The following is a 19,166-nucleotide window of genomic DNA, read 5'->3' as shown; positions in this document are numbered from 1 at the left end:
AGGTCATTGAAAAAGAGCGGAAGTTGCTCATCCATTTGCTAGTGCGAGTTTGGTTGGGGTCAGAATCTATAATGCATTTTATTTTGTTTTGTACTTTTACTCCTAAAACTATAAGAGATTAGATTTTCCTGCTTGTTAATTCTCATGCTATAAGAAACTGTAAGGACTATATGGCTTTGTGTAGGAGTACTGACTCGGAGCACATTTTTAACCAGGTCTCCTCACACTTATTCCTAGCTCGGCAGCAAGTAGACAAATGCATTAACAATGTTATTCCAGGTGTCTTTCTGAAGTTATTAACCTACTCCTTTTTATCCATACACACCTATTACCTGCATTATAGTTGCCAGCACCTGCCAATGGCAAGTTGTGGGGACATTTCGAGATGCACTTTATTAAAGACTGAATGGCCATAGAAATAATTTAAAAAATCACCCAAGACATATTCAATTACATATAATTTTGGCCATCTGCAATCAATGCATTTTTCAGGTACTAGTACTTTAGAGCCAGCCAATAGCTACGCACCAGCACTTTCTTGGTTGTCCATCACCTAGAATGTGTTTTTTATTGGGAATTTGGACAGTTCTTGTCTTTTTAGGAATGTCGTTATTTTAGTAACCATTATGTAACAACATTTTAAATCGTGTATATTTTGTATTGTATGGCCTGTCTTTGACAGGCTGACATAATGAAGTATTACTTGGTTCCCATGAATGGATAGTCTACTGGTCGAAGTGGCGGGTAAATGCCTATGAGGGTCAAACCACTGGATTCAGAAGCAACCAGCCCCCCCATGATCACTAAGGAAGGCAAGAATCCATGAGTGTCCAGAAGTCAGCACTGATCAGACAATTGGGCTAGTTGTGATGGATGCACACCATTTCCAGTTGTGGCAGTTGAGTTTTCAGCGGCGTTTGAAAGCGCACCTGAAAATTGAGACAATCTTAGTTTTTTTTGGACTACCCCCCACTATCAAGACTGGCAATGGTGTAGTTTCCAAACCATGGGAGGGCCCTTGGTATACACCACTGGAAAATCACCCCAAGGTAGCCTTATGGATAGGTAAGGTAAAAGGATGACGAGAACCCTAAATAAAAAGATCAGAATATGTATGGAAAAGAACAGTGACGTTGGGAATTCCCAATTTTTTGCAAATATTGTGCAATGAGGTGGTTGCTGCAGTACAGCATATATCGCAACACATTATGTTCGGCCGCCCATTAACCAATACCATCCCAGTGTCCCCACACTGGACCCCAGTGCCTCTTGACTCAACCATACACCAACAAAGAACAAAAGAAACTGAAATGCAGACAGAGAAGAGCCTAACACAGCACATTCAGCTAGGGGACCTGGTTTCTATCACTTCTGCTAGGCGCTTGGGGGACTTTGCTGTTTTTTTCTTGCAATTATCCTTTTTGTAAGGTATTTCCAAATAAGATTGTTCTGGTCCCGGTCCCATCGTTTATACCCAAGATGAATTCGGCTTTTCATGTCAGTCAAGAAGTGATTTTGCCTAAATTTTGTCCTGAGCCTTCTTCGTCAGAGGAGTGAAAGTTGCATTTTTGGATGCAAGATGTACTTTACTGTGGTACCTGGAGGTGGTGAAGTCATTCCGGAAAGGGGGCGCTTTGTTTATAAATTTTGGTCCTGCAAATAAAGGGGAGAAGCTGTCTACTGCCACTTTGAACGGAAATCGCCACAAGGGTACAAAGTTCAGAATGCTATTTGAGTGTGAGCCACATGATCACTGCTTTTAGAAGTAAGGCAATAACATGGAACATGGCCTTCTCCATTTCTTTTAGGATGAGAACTAGTGATAGTGATCGAGAGCAAGACAATGCGTGTGAGCCAGAAGTGGATGAATGGGAGGACTGGGTTACCCTAACCTCAGTAGCTTGTTAATCAGGTCCTGGCAGCACACCTCAAGTCCCAGCAAGAGCAGCGGAACCAGAACCTCCAGGGACAAGACCAGGCCTCCTTAATTGAAGGACCAAAGGCTGATATCACCTCTGGTCAGAACCGCATCCATCCCAAAGGCTATGTGACTATGCCTGGCGATCCTCAATGAACCTGGGACAAAGTGTTAATGGGGACTCTGTTTAAAATATGTTAGGAAGGAATGTAAACAGGGTGTAACATAATGTTCAACCCACATCTATGTGATTACTGTATAAGCATGCATGCACCCTGACACCAGGTGTGGCGTCATATTATAAATAAATGAAGGTCACCTGAGCTCAGGGTCACAGACAACATACGACCCAGAGTAATTGTCGGTGGAGTTATTGTGCTAGAGGCAACTACAGTCCCTTTAAGAGGGTCTCTGCTTTTTTTTATCATGCATCAGGCTTCAGCCTACTGAGCAATTCTTATGTGAGAAAGAAAATAGAGCGCTAATAATAGTAGTAAATACCCTTTCAGGGCAGTGCTTTAAATGGGCCTGTACTCATCGGTACTGATTACCGGTATTTCTCATTTTTACCGCTCTGAGTACCGGCACTTCTCTGCTGCCAAAGGAGAGTACCGGTACTCAAAGGTAGGCTCATTGTTGCTTTGGCTCAGCCAAAGCGCCTCTAGCCCAAGCTGAGCCACCTCTAAACAATGCAGCAGCATAGCATCTGCATAATGTGCGGTGTTCACCACTACGCTGTGTTTGACAGAGCAGGGTCCATTCAGGCCCTATGCTGCAAATCACATTCACACCATGGTGTGCATTTGTGCACTTAGTCGAATCCAGGAATCCCACTGACAGCAGCAATAGGAGCAATTAACCCCTGAGCTGTGCTGATGACGGAGCGGTTCCGTCATGGCCCGCTCGGCGCGCCTGCGCGGCGCGAATTTCGCGCCTGCGCTGACGTTCTATTGAGCGGGGCGGGCCATGACGGAACCGCTCCGTCACAAGCACAGGTCAACCGACGCTGGTGACGGAGCGGTTCCGTCACCAGCATGCGGCCGCCGCGCGGCCGCCCCGCCCCCTTAGCACTGCGGCGGAATAGCCGCCGCAGTGAAGGGGTTAAGAAAGCCACGGGAGATAAGGGGTGTAAATGGCCTTTATCCCACTTGAGTCTTTTGTATGAGTGTCTGTCTGCTTGTGTCTGGGTGTTTACCTGCTTGTGTGTGCATGTTTGTGTGTGTGAGTGAGAGAAAAGCGAGTGAAAGAGGGAGAGAATCCAGACACTAGGGAGGTATTTTAAAGGATATTCTTGAAATGTTTTATGTGAGCACTGCTGCTTGTTTCTGTGAGTGCGCACTCAAATACAAGTATTCGGCCACATAGTAGTAGTGTCTTATATATCTTGTCCTTAGCCCTGTCCCTAGCCCCGCCCGCTTGCTACACTCATAGCTCATTTTAAAAGAACCTGCACTTATTTTTTCCCATTTAAAGCACTGTTTTAGGGTGATGTAGAAACATATGAAGCAACGTTCAATTCAGTCCTGCCAAGTGTCACGCATCAGGCGTGACGCTATCGCATTTCAGTGCTGGTGTCTGCATCACCGCACGAAATGCATTTGTCACGAATAATTAGGGACCCCCTGACTACCCGCCCCCTGGCATGCTGTAACAAGAAGCCTTGGAAGCTGCAATAGCAAGCTCACTGTGCCAAGGAAAGCGTGCATGTGTCTGACGATGTCAGCAACTTATGGTGAACTGGAGTGCAGCACAGCCTGGTGAATCAATATTTAACAGCACACCCAAGATGTATTTTGCAGCTCATCGTCGTTGTTTTTATGAAGGCGAGCTTCCCTCTACTGCCCACCGGGCGGCAGGTGGCAGGTTAGATTTTCCTCCGGCTGCCGGGTTAAAGACGAACCCCGGCCGCAGTGATTCAATGGCCCAGGGAGGTAGTGAGTTTTGATGCAGCAACAGTTGATAACAGAGCCAGACAAACATCTGACCTGGTCATTTGACTACTTGTGGAAGCCGAAGGCCCCCAAACACTTCGATCTCTCGCGCCTGTATGGCGCAATAAACAGACCACGCAGTGTTAAGCATAAAAGGCCATTTATTAGACCAGGCTGTGTAATCTTACATAACAGTAAACATGAACAATAATAACTTCAAACCCCCAGTCAACACTTCACTTCTCACACGCTGCACCCGTTCTACATCATCAGAACCACTCCATGCCCCATACCGTACCTCATTCACATCCACCAATCACCTGTCATCCTGCCTGATCCTTGTGACCTTCCAGTCATGCCTCTAGCTGCCATTCAAACTTCCCCCCCAAGGGATTGGTGTGCCCGCTCTTGACCCCCCTCTCCCTTCAAAGTACCACCTAGCGCAGCTCTGCCCTGAACTGGCACGCCACAAACCAACCCACAAACACACCCCAAACTGCAGGGCGGGTGGGTGGCCTTCGCTAGAACCCTCCCGATGGTGCCAGGCAACAGGAAGAGGAAGTTCCCTTCCTCCCCTGTGCCTTATACCCCCCATCTAAACTCCTCCCCTTTCCCTGCCTGTCCTATCTCTGCGCGAATGACCCCGGGGGAAGACTAGTCTGCGACTTTGCTTTCCCCGGGGCCTGGCATCGCGCAATAAACAGACCACGCAGTGTTAAGCGTACAAGGCCATTTATTAGATCAGGCTGCGTAATCTTACATAACAGTAAACATCAACAATAATAACTTCAAACCCCCAGTCAACACTTCACTTCTCACACGCTTCACCCGTTCTACATCATCAGAACCACTCCATGCCCCATACCGTACCTCATTCATATCCACCAATCACCTGTCATCCTGCCCGATCCTTGTGATCTTCCAGTCATGACTCTAGCTGCCATTCAAACTCCCCCCCCCCCCCAAGGGAGGGGTGTGCCCGCTCTTGACCCCCCTCTCCCTTCAAAGTACCGCCAACCAGGTCACTCCCTGTAGGGCGGTTTCCTGCCCCCCACCCCCCCCCGCAGGTCCGCTGTCCCACGCCACTCGTACCCTTCCGTACTCACTCCCTGCAACACCATATCACCTCATTCCACAAAATTCTCACTACATCCCGCATCTCCATCATATAGTACGCATTCCCCAAACGAGACAAGTGCACTCCGTCGTCCCTGAACACTAAAGGCTCCTCCAGTCGAATGCCTCCATGCGAGATCACTTTAATGTCCTTGCCCCGCAAAAAAGTCTCATGGCCCGATTGAGTTTTCTCCTCGCTTTTTCAATAGCCCCGTGTTTCATTGCCCCCCTCCAGATTCTCCTGGGTACCAATTCCGTCCAGGCGTTGCAAGTCCCCGCAAGCCTCGACTTCAATACCTCCAGATCCCTCTGCATCAGCTGTAGAAGCGCCAAACCTGACAGCTGCACCAAATCGTTTTCTCCTAAATGAATAATCAACAAGTCCGGGCATCCTTTTTTGCAGGACCATCTTTGCGAGCCAAGGCAATAGTGCCCCCCATCGCATACCCCCTTTTCCCCACCAGTGCACCTCATGTAAATGTCCTTTCAGTCCCAGGTTACGGCCGTACACCTGCTGTTCCGCGTACTTAGATGCCCAGTGTACGAAGGAGTGCCCCACAATCCAGGTTACCATCTTGTTCCCCGGTCCGCCCACGCAACCTACAAAAGAAACATATGTTAGCACAAATCTACAGCCCCAAGACCCCCCACCAGGTTCAACACACAACCGACTCACTTCCTCACATACCTCTCACAACAGCAAGACTTCCATCTGCCAATCCGCCTAATCCTATCCCAGGACCACCCCAATCGGGCCGCAGCTGTCGCAGCCCCGATACGAAAGGAGTGAGTTCCGAAACCAGAAGCCTCCAAACCTAGCAAGCGCAAAGCCATGCGCAACACCGCCAACAACTAGCCAGCTGTCACTTGTGCCCCTGAGTCATGACAGAAAATGTTGCCATGTGTCACCCGTGCGGCCCCCACAAACCTCTGCCATTCAGCCACTGGGCACACCTCACCCCCACTCACCTCATTCAGCCACACCCACATACCCCTACCCAACTGATCCGTCTTAGAGTACCGCAACCAAATCCCCAAGCGCCCCTCATCCACCCGAATCTCCTCGTACACCCTGCCACCTCGCGCCCTCGTGCCCAACAATTCAGACACCCGAAACGCACCAAAAAACATCCACACCATACACAACCTGAAGATCCGCGCCTCAAAGGATCATAGCAACAATCCGGCAACACCCCAACCAGCCGAACCAACAGTTCAAACGTAACCGCCTCCCGCAGTCTACCCCCCCCCCCAAGCCTACGCTCCCTACCCCAACCTCTGAGCATCCTGCTCACAATCACATCCTTTGTAGGATCAAACCCCAGAAACAAAGTACAGTAAAAAGAGATCCCTGCCAGTTTTCCAGATATCGTAGCCGCAGTCAATCCCTTATCGATACAACACAGCACAAAACGCCTTACACCCTGTTCCACCTCGGCCCGGTCACAGATTCGACTCCTGGCTCCATTCCATGAATGCCCCAAACTCTGACCATGCCAGCCGATACGTCTTTCTTGTGGTGTCAGCAACAGAACGCTCGACCAGGCCAATCATCCTCACTCCCCCAAGGCCCAGATGCCGCCCGGCAGCACATCGGTCTTGCACTTATCCGCTCCCGGTGCCAGTTGCCGGAACCGCTGCCACTGCGAACGAGACAAAGCATCCGCAATGTCATTATTTGCCCCAGGGACATGCTTAGCCCTAAACACCACATTCAGACGCAGGCAAGCCAACATGAACCTCCGTAACAACCGCAGCACGCTCAGGTCCCTAGCTCTCTGGCGATTTACCAGCTCCACCACAGTCATGTTGTCGACGTGGAAAAGCACGGATCTATTCTGAAACTCATTCCCCCAAACCTCCAGCGCCACCAGCAGAGGAAAGAATTCCAGAAAAGCAATGCTCCTCCCTTGTTTCAACCAGTGATCAGGCCAACTCTCCGCACACCACCTCCCATCCCAGAAAATGCCAAACCTCGCTGACCCAGCTGCATCAGAAAGGATTTTACATTGCCAAACCTCCCTTTCCTAATCAAAGTCCAGAGAAACGCCGTTGAAGTCCGTCAAGAATGACATCCAGGTCTTCAGGTCTGCCCGCACCCCCATGGAAATCCTGACTCTGTGGTGTGAAAGCACCGCCCCCGACATGACCATGCCGAGCCGCCTACAGAACGTCCGTCCTGCTCTGACCACCCTACACGCAAAGTTCAAGAAACCCAACAGCTTCTGCACCGCTCTCAAAGCAATCCGCTTCTCCTCGATCGCCCACCGCAGACACAACAGTATTTCAGTCACCTTGGCCCCTGGAAGGCGCGCCCGCCACTGCACGGAGTCCAACTCAGTTCCCAGGAACGTCAAACAACAGCTGGGGCCAGCCGTCTTCTCCGGCGCCAAAGGAACACCGAAGTGAAAAGCCATCTCCTGAAACCGCGACAGGGCCCTGCCGCAGTCTCCCGAGTCTGCCTTTCCCAGGAAGAGGAAATCATCCAAATAGTGTGTGACCTCACGGCACCCACTAAGCCTCACCACCGCCCACTGCAGGAAAGTCCTAAAGAGTTCAAACAGGGCACATGAGATGGCGCACCCCATGGGCAAAACTTTGTCCACGTAGATGGCCCCCCAAACTGCATCCCCAGGCGCAAAAAATCCGCCGGATGGATGGGCAGCAGACGGAAGGCCGACTTGATGTCACATTTCGCCAATTCGACCCCCAGCCCACACACTCTCACCAAACGGATCGCATCATCCACGGAAGCATAAAGCACCCTGGAGTCCTCCTCTGCAATAAAGTCGTTAACTGACTGGCCCTCCGGCCACGAGAGGTGGTGAATCATCCGAAACTCCCCCTCTTCTTTCTTAGGCACCACCCCCAGGGAAGAAATGATCAGATCTTCCAAACGCCAATCAGTAAACGGGCCGGCTATCCTTCCTTCCTAAACCTCCTTCAGCAGCTTAGCAGACACCACCCCAGGCAATTCCTTCGCGGACCGCAAATTGTCGGCCCACCTCCGCACCCTGAAAGCCTACCCTAAAGCCCTCCGTGAAACCCCAGAAAAGACGCGACGCCGCCTCCTGGTCTGGTTAACACGAGAGCCACGGGGCCATCGCCTCCACCCTAACCAGTGTAGGCGCCCTTCTGCCCAGGGTGGCCCCGTCCCTTGGCGTTCCGCCACTGCTCCGAGGGGGTGACAAGTGTGAGGCATTGGGTGAGGGCATGCTTCCCGCCGCACTTGGAGCATTCGTGTTTAACTTTACAGGGGTATCTCGAGCAGTACCCCCTGTTGTAGCTCCAACAGGCCCCCGTCGTGTATCCCCCTGGCTTACTGGGCTGACCAGCTGTAATGGTACTGGGCACCGCACCTCCCCCCGCCTCGCCGTAGGCAGGACTCGGCGGAAAAGACCGACACGCCACCGGCAAGCCGCTGGCCGTATGAGTCGATGCGGTAGAATGAGTGGACGCCATCCATTGCACCCAGAGCTCCTGGTCCACTTCCCCCAATTCTTCTCAGGGTTCGCACTGACTCTGGCCCTGAATTCTTCGTCATAACTCAACCATGCGAACCCCCCAAACTGCATTTGAGCCTTGCGAATGATGTCCATATACTTCAACAAAGCGATAGCCCTATCCAAGTACTTCTCACAATAAATACTGGCATATATCAAGAATGCCGAAGTCCAGTTCTCCATCGTCAACGGGACCCTGGGCCGCCTAGTCAGCTCCCATTCCTCCTCCTTCGAGCCCTCTTTGGCCTGGACCTCCCTATGCAAGAGCTTAAAGACATCTAGAAACTCGTGCCTCCAAATCCTCGTCCTTACTTTCTCCGATAAATGCGACCCCAAAGGCATCGCCAACCCCATGTAGGTCAGCTTCTTCTGCAGTTTCACTCCCTTATTGTCCATTCCGTCCCCTTTGTCCGTCTGCACCCCGGCCGTAGCCACCGACTTACCATCCACCTTCTTACCATCCACAGGTGGCTCGCCCGTTGGCATCTCAGGCTCCCTGATCGACCCCTCCCCCACGCCGACTGACCTACACGCCTTCTTCCTACCCCCCTTTGGACCGCCATCCTAGGCCGTCCACCAAGACCCCTCACCTGTGACTGTGGGACGCATCTCCCGGGGCCGTCCTCCGGGCGTCAACACCGTAGCCGCCACCGCCTTCTCCTTGCCTTTCGTCGTCGTCGGGGCCTGTAAAACACCAAGTTCGCTGTTGTCCACCCTGCCCCTCGTGCGAACTGCGTCATCCCGTACCTCCCCCTCCTCAAGCTCATCACTCTTGTCACCATAATCCAACTCCAGCATTGGTTCCACTTCCACAGTCGCACTCAACACGTCCTTCACTGCTCTCTTCACACCTTTCTTCTCACCCACTGACGTACGCGACACATTCGACACACGTGTCGCCGGTGCCCGAGCACGTGTTGGAGGGACAGCCGCCGCAGACCGCCCTACTGCTTCTGGCCGGCGTCGCAAGGCCGTCTTGCGCCCTGCCAGGCCCTCCCGTGCTCTGCTGACAGCCACCGGCTTGGATCCCCACCCGCCCTTCAGGTCGCTCCAGCCTGAGTGTGCCCCAGCACCATCGGGCCTCAAAGCCGTCTCGGCCATCCCTACACTTGGCAATTTGCCCATGTGGCCTACCACTGCCCCCTTCTTTCCTTTGGCGCGCCTCCCTGCCTCCTCCAACTCCGCCGCCCTTTCCTCCTCCGAGGTCGGGGTAGGCGGCCCCTCTAGCTCAGACCCCCACACTGCACCCACCCGGGCCATCGTTTGCTCGGCCCACCTGGCTTCTTGAATCTGCGCCATGAGCCACTCCTCCCGTGCCCTGTCCTCCCAAGACATGGCCCCCCACACAGGGAGGTGTGGGGGGGGGGACGTCGTCCGCTTGCCCCCCTCCACCTCCTCAGCGCCCCAATCCTGTACTTCCCCCTCAGCCTGAAAGACTACCTGCCCCCTCCCCCAGGGCCCACGACCACCTTCCTGACCCCTGCAACCCCCCCAGCCCCAGGAGCCGGCATGTCACAAAGCCCCACCCCCTCCGCCTCACCCCCAGGCCCCGGGACATCCTCAGGCCACTCAGAGGGGAGCTCACCGTCCCCAGACACAGCCCCAGAGGCCCCAGGCAGGAACTGGAGCGGAGGGAAGACTCGCGGAGGCAGGCTCTTGCACTTGCCGCCCCGCGCTGAGTCTCTAGGCTCTCTGCCCCCCCTCCGCTCGGTCACCCGCCCTTGAATATGAGGGGCGTCGTCCTGGCATGCCAGGACCACCGCAGCGACCCCGGCCGAGGCCGCGCGCGGGGCCTAAGACACCCGGCTGCAGCAGATCCTCCCTGCCCGTGCGGGCCAACAGCAGCGAAGCTGCGCGCACCTCTTCGGACGACACTCCCGACATGGCCGGGTGACACGCAACAAGCGTACAATGACCTAGCTGCCGGCAAGCAGCTTGTGACGCCCAAAGAACCAACAAGAAACCCCCGGCCTACTCTAAACTACCTTGTAACTGCACTCCGCTATCCTTCGTTAGAACCCTCCTGATGGTGCCAGGCAACAGGAAGAGGGTTTCCTTCCTCTCCTGTGCCTTATACCCCCCACCTAAACTCCTCCCCTTCCCCTGCCTGTCATATCCCTGCGCGAATGACCCCGGGGGAAGACTAGTCTGCGACTTTGCTTCCCCCGCGGCCCTTCAAAGTGGCGCCATGAGGATTGTGCTGACCGTTGTTAGTGCACCAGGCTCACAGGTGGTCTGTAGGTAGATTTACTGCCGCTGAGGAGGAGACACAGAATGGTGCAAGAGGGAACCCTTTATCTTTGCTGTGTCTCTCCTTGCCCGAAGAAATTATTTCAATGCAGTAAGCTCTTTTATTTAGGAGGATTGCCGGTGCTGTGGAGGTCTCTCTGGCTGGCACAGATGGCAGCTGGGTGAACAGCACGCAAAAATGAAGTGCCACTACCGGTCAGTCAGGTACGGTAGAATAAGGCACTTCTATGCGAGGACAAGTGCTGCTTGGCAGTCTCCAGCGACGTTTGTTCAGGCACTCTTTAACTGCCGTCTGCTTTTGCAACTTGTGCCCCCTTGGCCCCGTGCCCAGCCAACCGAAGATTTCAGGCCCAAGACGAAACCAAGCGGTGAAGCGCTCAGTATGGAGCATTATCCACAGCACCTGTTTACCAGCAGCAGTCAGGTTAGTCATTCATTCATTTTCGGGTCTACAGACTACTGTACTGTCGAGTTGATCTCTGCATTTGCTTTTTAATACTAGATGATTGCAATGCCAGTTACTGCACACCATTCATTTCAGACTGAGCCTGGCAGTTTATTTCTTCACACACAGGACACATTGTATTTATGTTGTAACTGTGATAAATTGTCAGGCAATTTCCAGCGCAGAATAGCTGTACCCAGAGAGGAACAGAAGGGTTTTTTTTGCACAGTGTTTTATAGCACGATCGCGTATCAGAGCTCTTTACATAGCACCAGTTACGTTACACATTAATTTTTTGATTAGGCACATATTGTCAGCATCCACGCCACAGTGATGGTTTTGGCAGTATGGCTGTAATTCTTGCCATACTGCAGGCATCCAATGCTCAATTGTGGTCCTCCTTGATATATCATAGGCATCTGTGGCACTCACATGTTCTATAATGCTGGACCCTGCATTATTAAAGCCACACAACAGCCTAATGCTTGATCTGGCTTAATGGTGATACTTCCTAGCATATTGTTGGTAGCAATCGAATGCTGGCACAAAAGTAAATATTTTTTCAAGTGTGTCCTTCTTGGCTCAGTAGTGGCTAGTTAGTTCTATATTATAGTGCTACGAGGACTCAGCCTGCTACTGTAAGCACATGAATGTTCACATTGTTTTAAAATTATATTACGCACAGTATATGCTAACCTACCGCAACATTTGCAGTCATCGTTCATTATAACGCAAGTGTAGACTTTCATTTCAGGAGTTTTGCTCCAGTTGAGAGATATTATTAGAACTTCTTGTGGATAAGTTCTGATATTTATCTCTCTCCATGCACCTCATTACATGTTTTTTTCTCATGAGAAAGTGTCACTCTAAGTGTTACACAGTTGGCAGTTAAATATCATTTGTAAGTCTCCTAATACTGTGGACATGTCACATATAAGTAATCTGAAAACTTGGCAGCTATGATGCCTGTTCTGCACTCACAAGGAATCCGTCTCCGGTTAAGTACCTCCCATTTCTAGTGCTCAAATGGGTGTAATTTCAGATATATGTATATATATATATATATATATATATGTGTGTTTGCCTCGTCTTCATTGATTGATTTTGCACGCGAAAATATGTCACTCACAGTCGTTGAAATGTCACTCATAATTACACTACAATTATGAAAATGTCACACATAGCAATCTGAAAACTTGGCAGCTATGTCAATTGGAATGGATGTTTGTTTTAGGCCACTAAGATTTAAAAAAATAAAATAAATTAGCTATACAAAAAAAACAAATGCGATCACCATTCACCAATAAAAAAACTTTTTGGGGAGTGGGTTCGTGTGAAGCGCATCAGTAATCAGCAGCACTGCAAAACCACCGCAGCCTTCCTGCTGATAAAAGATGTCGTCGCCTACGAGCCGTACATGGACATAATAACAATCGCCATGGACCGGTCCCTGTATATCAAATTCCGGTTAGGAACCCTACCCTTGGCCGACCTCTGCTCCAGGTGGAATAAATCCCAGCCCTCATCACGCTACTGTGTCCTTTGCCTTGATAAACCAGAGACGGTGCCACACTTTCTCTTCGAATGCCCGGACTATGGTCGCCCCAGATCACGTTGGCTTGGACCTATCTGCAGAGAATTGGGTACCCGCCAGTACTCTGTTGCCCTTCGGATTCTTTTAACCAATACAGCCCCTCCTATTGTCTGTGCTGTTGCCAAGTTTTTAAAATGGGCTTGGTTGATTAGACTTAGAAGACTGTCCATATCAATTTAATCCCTTTTTTAATTAATTTATGCTGACCAAACGTGTTTTACTCTTTTATCCAATGTTCAGTCATACTTTTTTCGACATGCTGTTTTTATCTTTTGTACTGCTTTTATGATATATGCATATCGAAATAAAGCAATCAACCAACCAACCATTCACCAATAAGTCACGCTGCTGACCTTTTTGTGTCGGTTTCCATTTTCAAGAGCTGTTTTCGGCACGCTGCACGTGGTTTTATTTGACTGAGTTTCTATTCCGGTTTTCCCAAAAATACTGCATGCTTTGTTAGAGCTGCGATTGTGGGTAATCTGCTATTTTTAATCTATTCTGTTCTTTTTGTGTAAATTACCGAACTAGAAACGAGACACAGAATATTAGGCATAATAATTCTTTTTACTCACTAAATGTGAAGTCGCTTGCCTGCGGTGTTGCTGGATTCCCCTTTCTTTCTGTGTCATTTATATGTCTATGGTTTTACGGTCAGATTGCTTGCTGGCAGTTTTCCTCGCACGCTGCCACAACATGGCGTGTTTGTGTGATCTGCTTTCTCAGCTTTTTCTAGATCTTTCCACTGAACAACGCTACAGGCCTGCAGGTCTCAGTCGGTAATACTTTGAACAGCTTCCCTGTTAAGAATCTGCTGATAAAGCAAAACAACAAGTTTGCAGTTTGTTTCGTCATAAAGTCTCCACTCTCCAGGGAAAAATTACGAATTTAAGTCCTGCATTGTCATTTTATTTTTCCAGTCACCTTAATTTATCGTATAAGTGAATACATCCGATCCTCGTGGAATTTAGCAGCAAGCGTAGAGAAGCCAGGACAAATTAAAGGAATATATATGCAGTCAGTGTACGAAATAAAGTGCTAATGGTCTCATTTAGAGTGTGGCAAAATATGACATTCACTTAATATCAGAAGATCTACGCGCGACACACTAACTGTGGCAACCACAAGAGTCGTGTGAACTTGTGGTTATCTGGGTTTAATCTGTGGGAAACCCTTTGCCGGTGGCCCATGCGTCACGGGCAGGGTCGGACTGGGGACAGAAAATAGGCCGGTTTGCAAAATATAAGTGGAACTCTATAGCGAATCAGCTTGCAAACATCTGCCACGTTTTTTTAGCTAGTTTGACACTGGGCCTCATTTATGAGTTTTTGCAGTAGGACAGCGACACAGGCCTCCTTGCTGCGCTGCCCTACGGCAAAAGAAAAGGGCAGGATTGCGCCGTATCTATGAGGTGCGGCGCATTCCTGTTCTTTTCCCCAGCGTTGTCGCACATTTGGCTGCCATGCACCAACATTACACCACAGTGCAAGGGTGCCTGCGTTGAATGCAAGATTGCTTTTCTGCGAGAAGGGACACCTTCCTACACAAAAACAATCAGAAGAGGCTTTTTCCTCTATGTGTGCTGCAGAAATAAAGGCACTTCTCCTCGTTGCGCTCCTGGGGAGGCACAGGCTTTTGATGCATTCCCAGGTTTACAAAATCTCATAAATCTGGAAATGTGTCAAATGCCATGGATGTTACTTGGGAACATCCACAGTAGCTCCCATGGCATGCCTCCCTATCACAGGGTGAGGCAACGCAGCGACTTGTGCTGCATTGCCTTAGTCCCTATCTACAAGGCCATGTAAAGTCACAGGGTGGCTTTACGTTGCCTTGTAGATATGGCCCTGCAATGCGCGCCGGGACCGTCACTAAAAGTCACATTTACAAGGCCATGTGCGCCACCGGAACGAGGCCCACTCTGTATAGGTGTTTCGCAAGGTATGGGAGACTGAATTTATTTATGGTTGCTGCAGATAATATCTGTGGTAATTTCAGGGAAATGAAAAACAAAAGCCTGCCCACCAGACCATAAAACAGGCCCACAAACAGCCCATGCATGGCCTGTCAGATCACAATGGGGTTATAGGGGAACCCCTAAATGTGAACACACCAAAATGTCCATTAGCAACTAGCCCACAGACGGATGAATCAGAGAAGGTGTTAAACCTCAATTTTTTGAGGCAATGTGTCACCGAGATAAGGCACCCCAGTATCATGTAAAAATACAGTTTATTAAGATAGGGTCCACTCAGTGATTGAGTTCTAGATCATGAATAACATTTAAACGATCTATTACAAAATTTCAAATGGTGCAGTCCTTAGGAGCAAAAAGCATTAAGTCAAAGTCATGAAAGAATTATTAGATTTACACATTATTCTGTAATGCCCTATCCTTAAAGCAAAGACCCAAGTGAGCAGCAAAGTCAGTAGAGAATCAGATAGCAATCCTAGTAGCATTGGAAAGTCGTTTGGATCACCGCCAAAATCAGGGGTTTATATAGGGAATCTTCTTATTGAGTAAAATAGAAAGTAATAACTCATCATGGTGTAAGCAAAATAAATACATTATTAGAAAAGGACATTTTATAAATGTGTGCACTAGCAACTAAGCACTATCCCATTACACAAATATTGATTCTGCCCACTCCTTGTAAATGTCACCCAGAGATGGCTGGGTAAACTAGTAACATGAACAACAGTGAACTACTTTGAATGAATAGGGTACAGTGAGATAGCAGAAGATCCTTGCGGAAAGAAACATTATTGTGACCACTAGTGAAAAGCAAGAACGAGATCAAATGAAATAAACAAACATGACCACTTCACTGTGTTGTAGAAATAACGAACAGCATACATGCAGAAGGAGACATCTATTTTAGACAACTAGGCCTCAATTGTAGGTCCGAATGCCATCTAAACAAGAGCCAGGAAAACTCTTTTCTATTGATTGTGGTGTGCACATATGCAGAATGTGGATTTATTTTTTAATTTATGTTATTAATGATGTACAAAATATATAACGCACAAAAAGTCAACATCACCCCTTCGGGCCCTACCTGATTGCCTTATATGCCAGTTCGAAACTGGCCACATGGCCGAAGTCATAAGAGCATTAGAAAGCCTGCCCAGTTTAGGACAGGCCTTCCAACTCTCTGTTTTTTCTTGTTAGGACTACTGTGAGCGGCAAGGCGGTTGCAAAGAAGAAATCAAAAAAGAAAATTATCCACCACACATTGGGAAAGCCATATCATCATGTTGGAGACAGTGCTTTTTGTGTTGGCAGAAGAAACTCTTGTTTTGCGTTTTGTTTCTGAGAAACCAAAAATACAGAGCAGGCAGCCAGGACATGGCAAACTGCCCACCATTACAATTTACTGAAAACACCTTCACAATGTTGGAGGGAGCAATTTCAATACGCTGGAGAATGTTTAATATAGAGGCCCACTCTCAGCTGGGCAGGTGGAGGCAAGGCCTCCACCACCCTAGCAGTTTGGTGGCCGGCACATCATACTATAACGGACCCTTCTGCCCCAAATCATGATTCTCAAACAGATAAGAGCAAAATTCTGACAGTTACCCCTGTTGGCTTAAAAATACATTGTATTATGTTTTCCACTTTTATAGAATGCGGAATTGTTTCCAGAGTTATTTCCACAAATGTCCACCATTAAAGCATTTGGAAATCCAAGCGGTACATATTTTCACATTCCGAAGTATAATGCATTTGCACTTTGAAACTTTTTGGGTTCTTCAAAAGGAAATATTTTCTGCATGGAGAAACACTTTCCCAGGCAGCTTTTTCTTTTTGGAAGGGTTCTTTTGCCAATCCAATCCCACATATTAATTTACTCCCGCCCTTTATAGGAGTAAATCTACAAGTATATTGTGGGTGAGAGACTACCTGCAAAATGCTGGTGAATACCACAAACCTGATAGTTCCATGGTGTATCTTAACAGATTTATAGTAAAAACTATTATAAATCTGATCCATTGAGCAAATTTGCTCATTAGCAATTTTCCCAAACTGTTTGAACTTTCTATGAGAGCAAATCCCCCTCTCTAAGGTTTAAATACCCCCAAATCGTGACTCTGTGGTTTAGGTTGTTGTCTTTCACATTGGAATTTATGTGTGCAGATTTCATGTCAGGAGCTGAGGCAAGGTTTATGCTCATCTTTCTTTGCTTTATTACAAATGACAGCCCTAACTTTAGTAAAAATTGTGTCTTCAAAAAATACATTTTACAAAGAACATTAGGGGAAATGAAAACAAACTAAGCTCATCCAATTCCCTTTTTGGATTTGTCCTAACAGTCCCTTGCCTTCTTCATTCCTCCTCTTTCTTCATTCCTCCAGTCCGCAAGTTAGTGACTGGTTTTGAGAGATATATGTATGTTTGCAGCCAAACTGGACTTCTAGCTGCACAGGTTCTTCAGCTGGAGGCCATAATCTCGTGCAGCGGTAATGGATGCATTTCTTTAGGATTGGAGTAGGGAGAAAAGATACGCATTCCCACCATTCATGACGATAACACTGATTGGCACAACTGAGAAGGCAACAAGCAGATACAGTAATAGTGACACCTGGAAATCTCAAGCTTGGTATCCAGTTCTGATGGAACTTCCCTGGGATTCTCCAATTCGTTTACCCCTGTTTCATGCTCTCCTACATCAGTGGAAGCCGGTAATTTTAGGAGGGAGAGGAGGTGGACACGACACGCACACATACACACTCACTCTCACCCTGCATTCACACACACATCCATCCACAACACTCATTACTAAATATTCAAACATACATGCACGCACCAAACATTAATTAACACAAAAATCACACTTAGCTGCAGATCTGCCTCAGATGTTCCAGGAGGGTTGGGACCTCTGCCTTCCCTCATTACTTGACCTTGGGAGTGCTGCCTTCCCTCATTGGCTCATGGGTCAGCCAATGAGGGATAGCAGGAGTCCCAACACCGTCACAGGGTGGGATGGGGTCAGGGAAACTACTGACACCACCCTACTCTGGCACACACGGCATAGCTTACGGGTCAGTAAACACCTTCAGATCCACCATTTCGGAAGGACACCCTCCCATTAACAGTAGCTTTGTGGGCAAGCTTCCCATGGTGAGGAAGTTGTTGAGAGGGGTCTGCCTTGACAGACCACCTGTACCATTGTACTCCTCCTTGTGGGACATCAAGAGAGTCCTTAACCTGTTGTTATACTGGCAAAATAACCCTTTTATCAAGAAGTTCCTGCTATGAGGTAAGTTAGCTATGTCGCTCTGCCTTGTTTCCTAAAAAAAGCGTCTCGGACGTCATGGCCCTGGACATTACAGGTAATATTCTTACTCTAGAGGGAATTACTTTTCATATACATAGAGAAATAAAGGCAAACTAACTCTAGAGTGGTCTCTTACTCCTCCTATGAGGATAACCACAAACTCTGTGTAGAGCGATTTATCAAGGCGTACGAGGGAATGATGGAGGATACCTGTTCTCCCGGGGAGCGTCAGCTTCTCATCACCTTAAAAGGTTTCTTTATGGATGTCTCATCCCCCACTATTGCTAAATGGGTCCGATGGGTCACGCAAGAGGCAGGTATTTGCACAAGTGTTTTTAAAGCTCATTCAGCCAGGGAGCACTATAGAGTCTAAGGTGGCTGTCCTGGGCACCAGGCTGGAAGAAATCATGTCTACAGTACACTGGTCTTCTGATTCTGTTTTAAACGTTATTTCAAGCCACTGATGGCTATTGCTTTCTTGGTGGCGCGTACGCTTTAAACTAGCATAACCCTCACCTCCCGTCCTTCCATAGAATATAAAATTTCCTAGCTTTCGGAACTATAAGTTTCAATTCTATTAAGGAGACAGCAGTGAGGATTTACCCACCCTGGGATCAGGGATCAAACTACCCGCCGACAACATACATGAGACAAGCGCGGCCCGCAAGTTAAAGCAACGTGCAGTGTTTACCTTGCGAGACCGAATAGCAGCAGGCTCGATAATTACAAACAGATAGCGCCGCTGCTCGCTCCTGCAAGGTAAATGCCACACATGCACGAGGGCTCATTGGTAACACTGCAGTACATGTACGAGTTTCCCAAAAAGTCCTGAGCGATTCCAAGAGGTCCCTCCTCTGCAGCGCTTGCACGCTGCGTAGGCGAGACCCAAGAAACGTCATATTGTGGTAGGGTGTTATTTTCTTTCATGCCATATGGTTTTTATGTTGTTTTTTCCCCCAACAGTTTGATGTAATTGCAATGTTTTGGGAAAAAAATAATGTGTGCCGCTGGAAACTTGAGTAAGTTAAATTCTTTAATACACATAGATTTCTTCTTAGGGAATGAATCACCAAAACAGGATTAAATGATATGGCTGACATGCTAATGGTCGCTTGAAGAAAGAGGTATGG

The 19,166-nt window shown here is 48.6% G+C and overlaps 1 protein-coding gene across 3 annotated transcripts in view; it reads right to left on the bottom strand.

The window, feature by feature from the left end:
- The window catches only part of LOC147727367 (very-long-chain (3R)-3-hydroxyacyl-CoA dehydratase-like), a 204,172-nt gene that overhangs the window by 67,874 nt on the left and 117,132 nt on the right, over positions 1-19,166 (bottom strand). The window contains exons 4-5 of one of the 3 annotated variants that reach the window (XM_086961448.1): positions 9,059-9,152; positions 4,978-5,565 (exon numbers count right to left, since the gene is read on the bottom strand). The exons of the other annotated variants lie outside the window; for them this stretch is intronic. Of the exons in view, the coding sequence (XP_086817574.1) occupies positions 5,168-5,565; positions 9,059-9,152 (492 nt within the window). The 3' untranslated portion in view covers positions 4,978-5,167. Of the gene's footprint in view, positions 1-4,977; positions 5,566-9,058; positions 9,153-19,166 lie in introns of those variants that run through there. 3 annotated transcript variants of the gene reach the window in all.

The sequence above is a fragment of the Lissotriton vulgaris genome, chromosome 3_1, assembly GCF_964263255.1.
Source record: "Lissotriton vulgaris chromosome 3_1, aLisVul1.2, whole genome shotgun sequence".
Taxonomy (NCBI): domain Eukaryota; kingdom Metazoa; phylum Chordata; class Amphibia; order Caudata; family Salamandridae; genus Lissotriton; species Lissotriton vulgaris.
The sequence above is the reverse complement of the archived record's forward strand: the minus strand, read 5'-3'. Positions and strand labels throughout refer to the sequence as shown.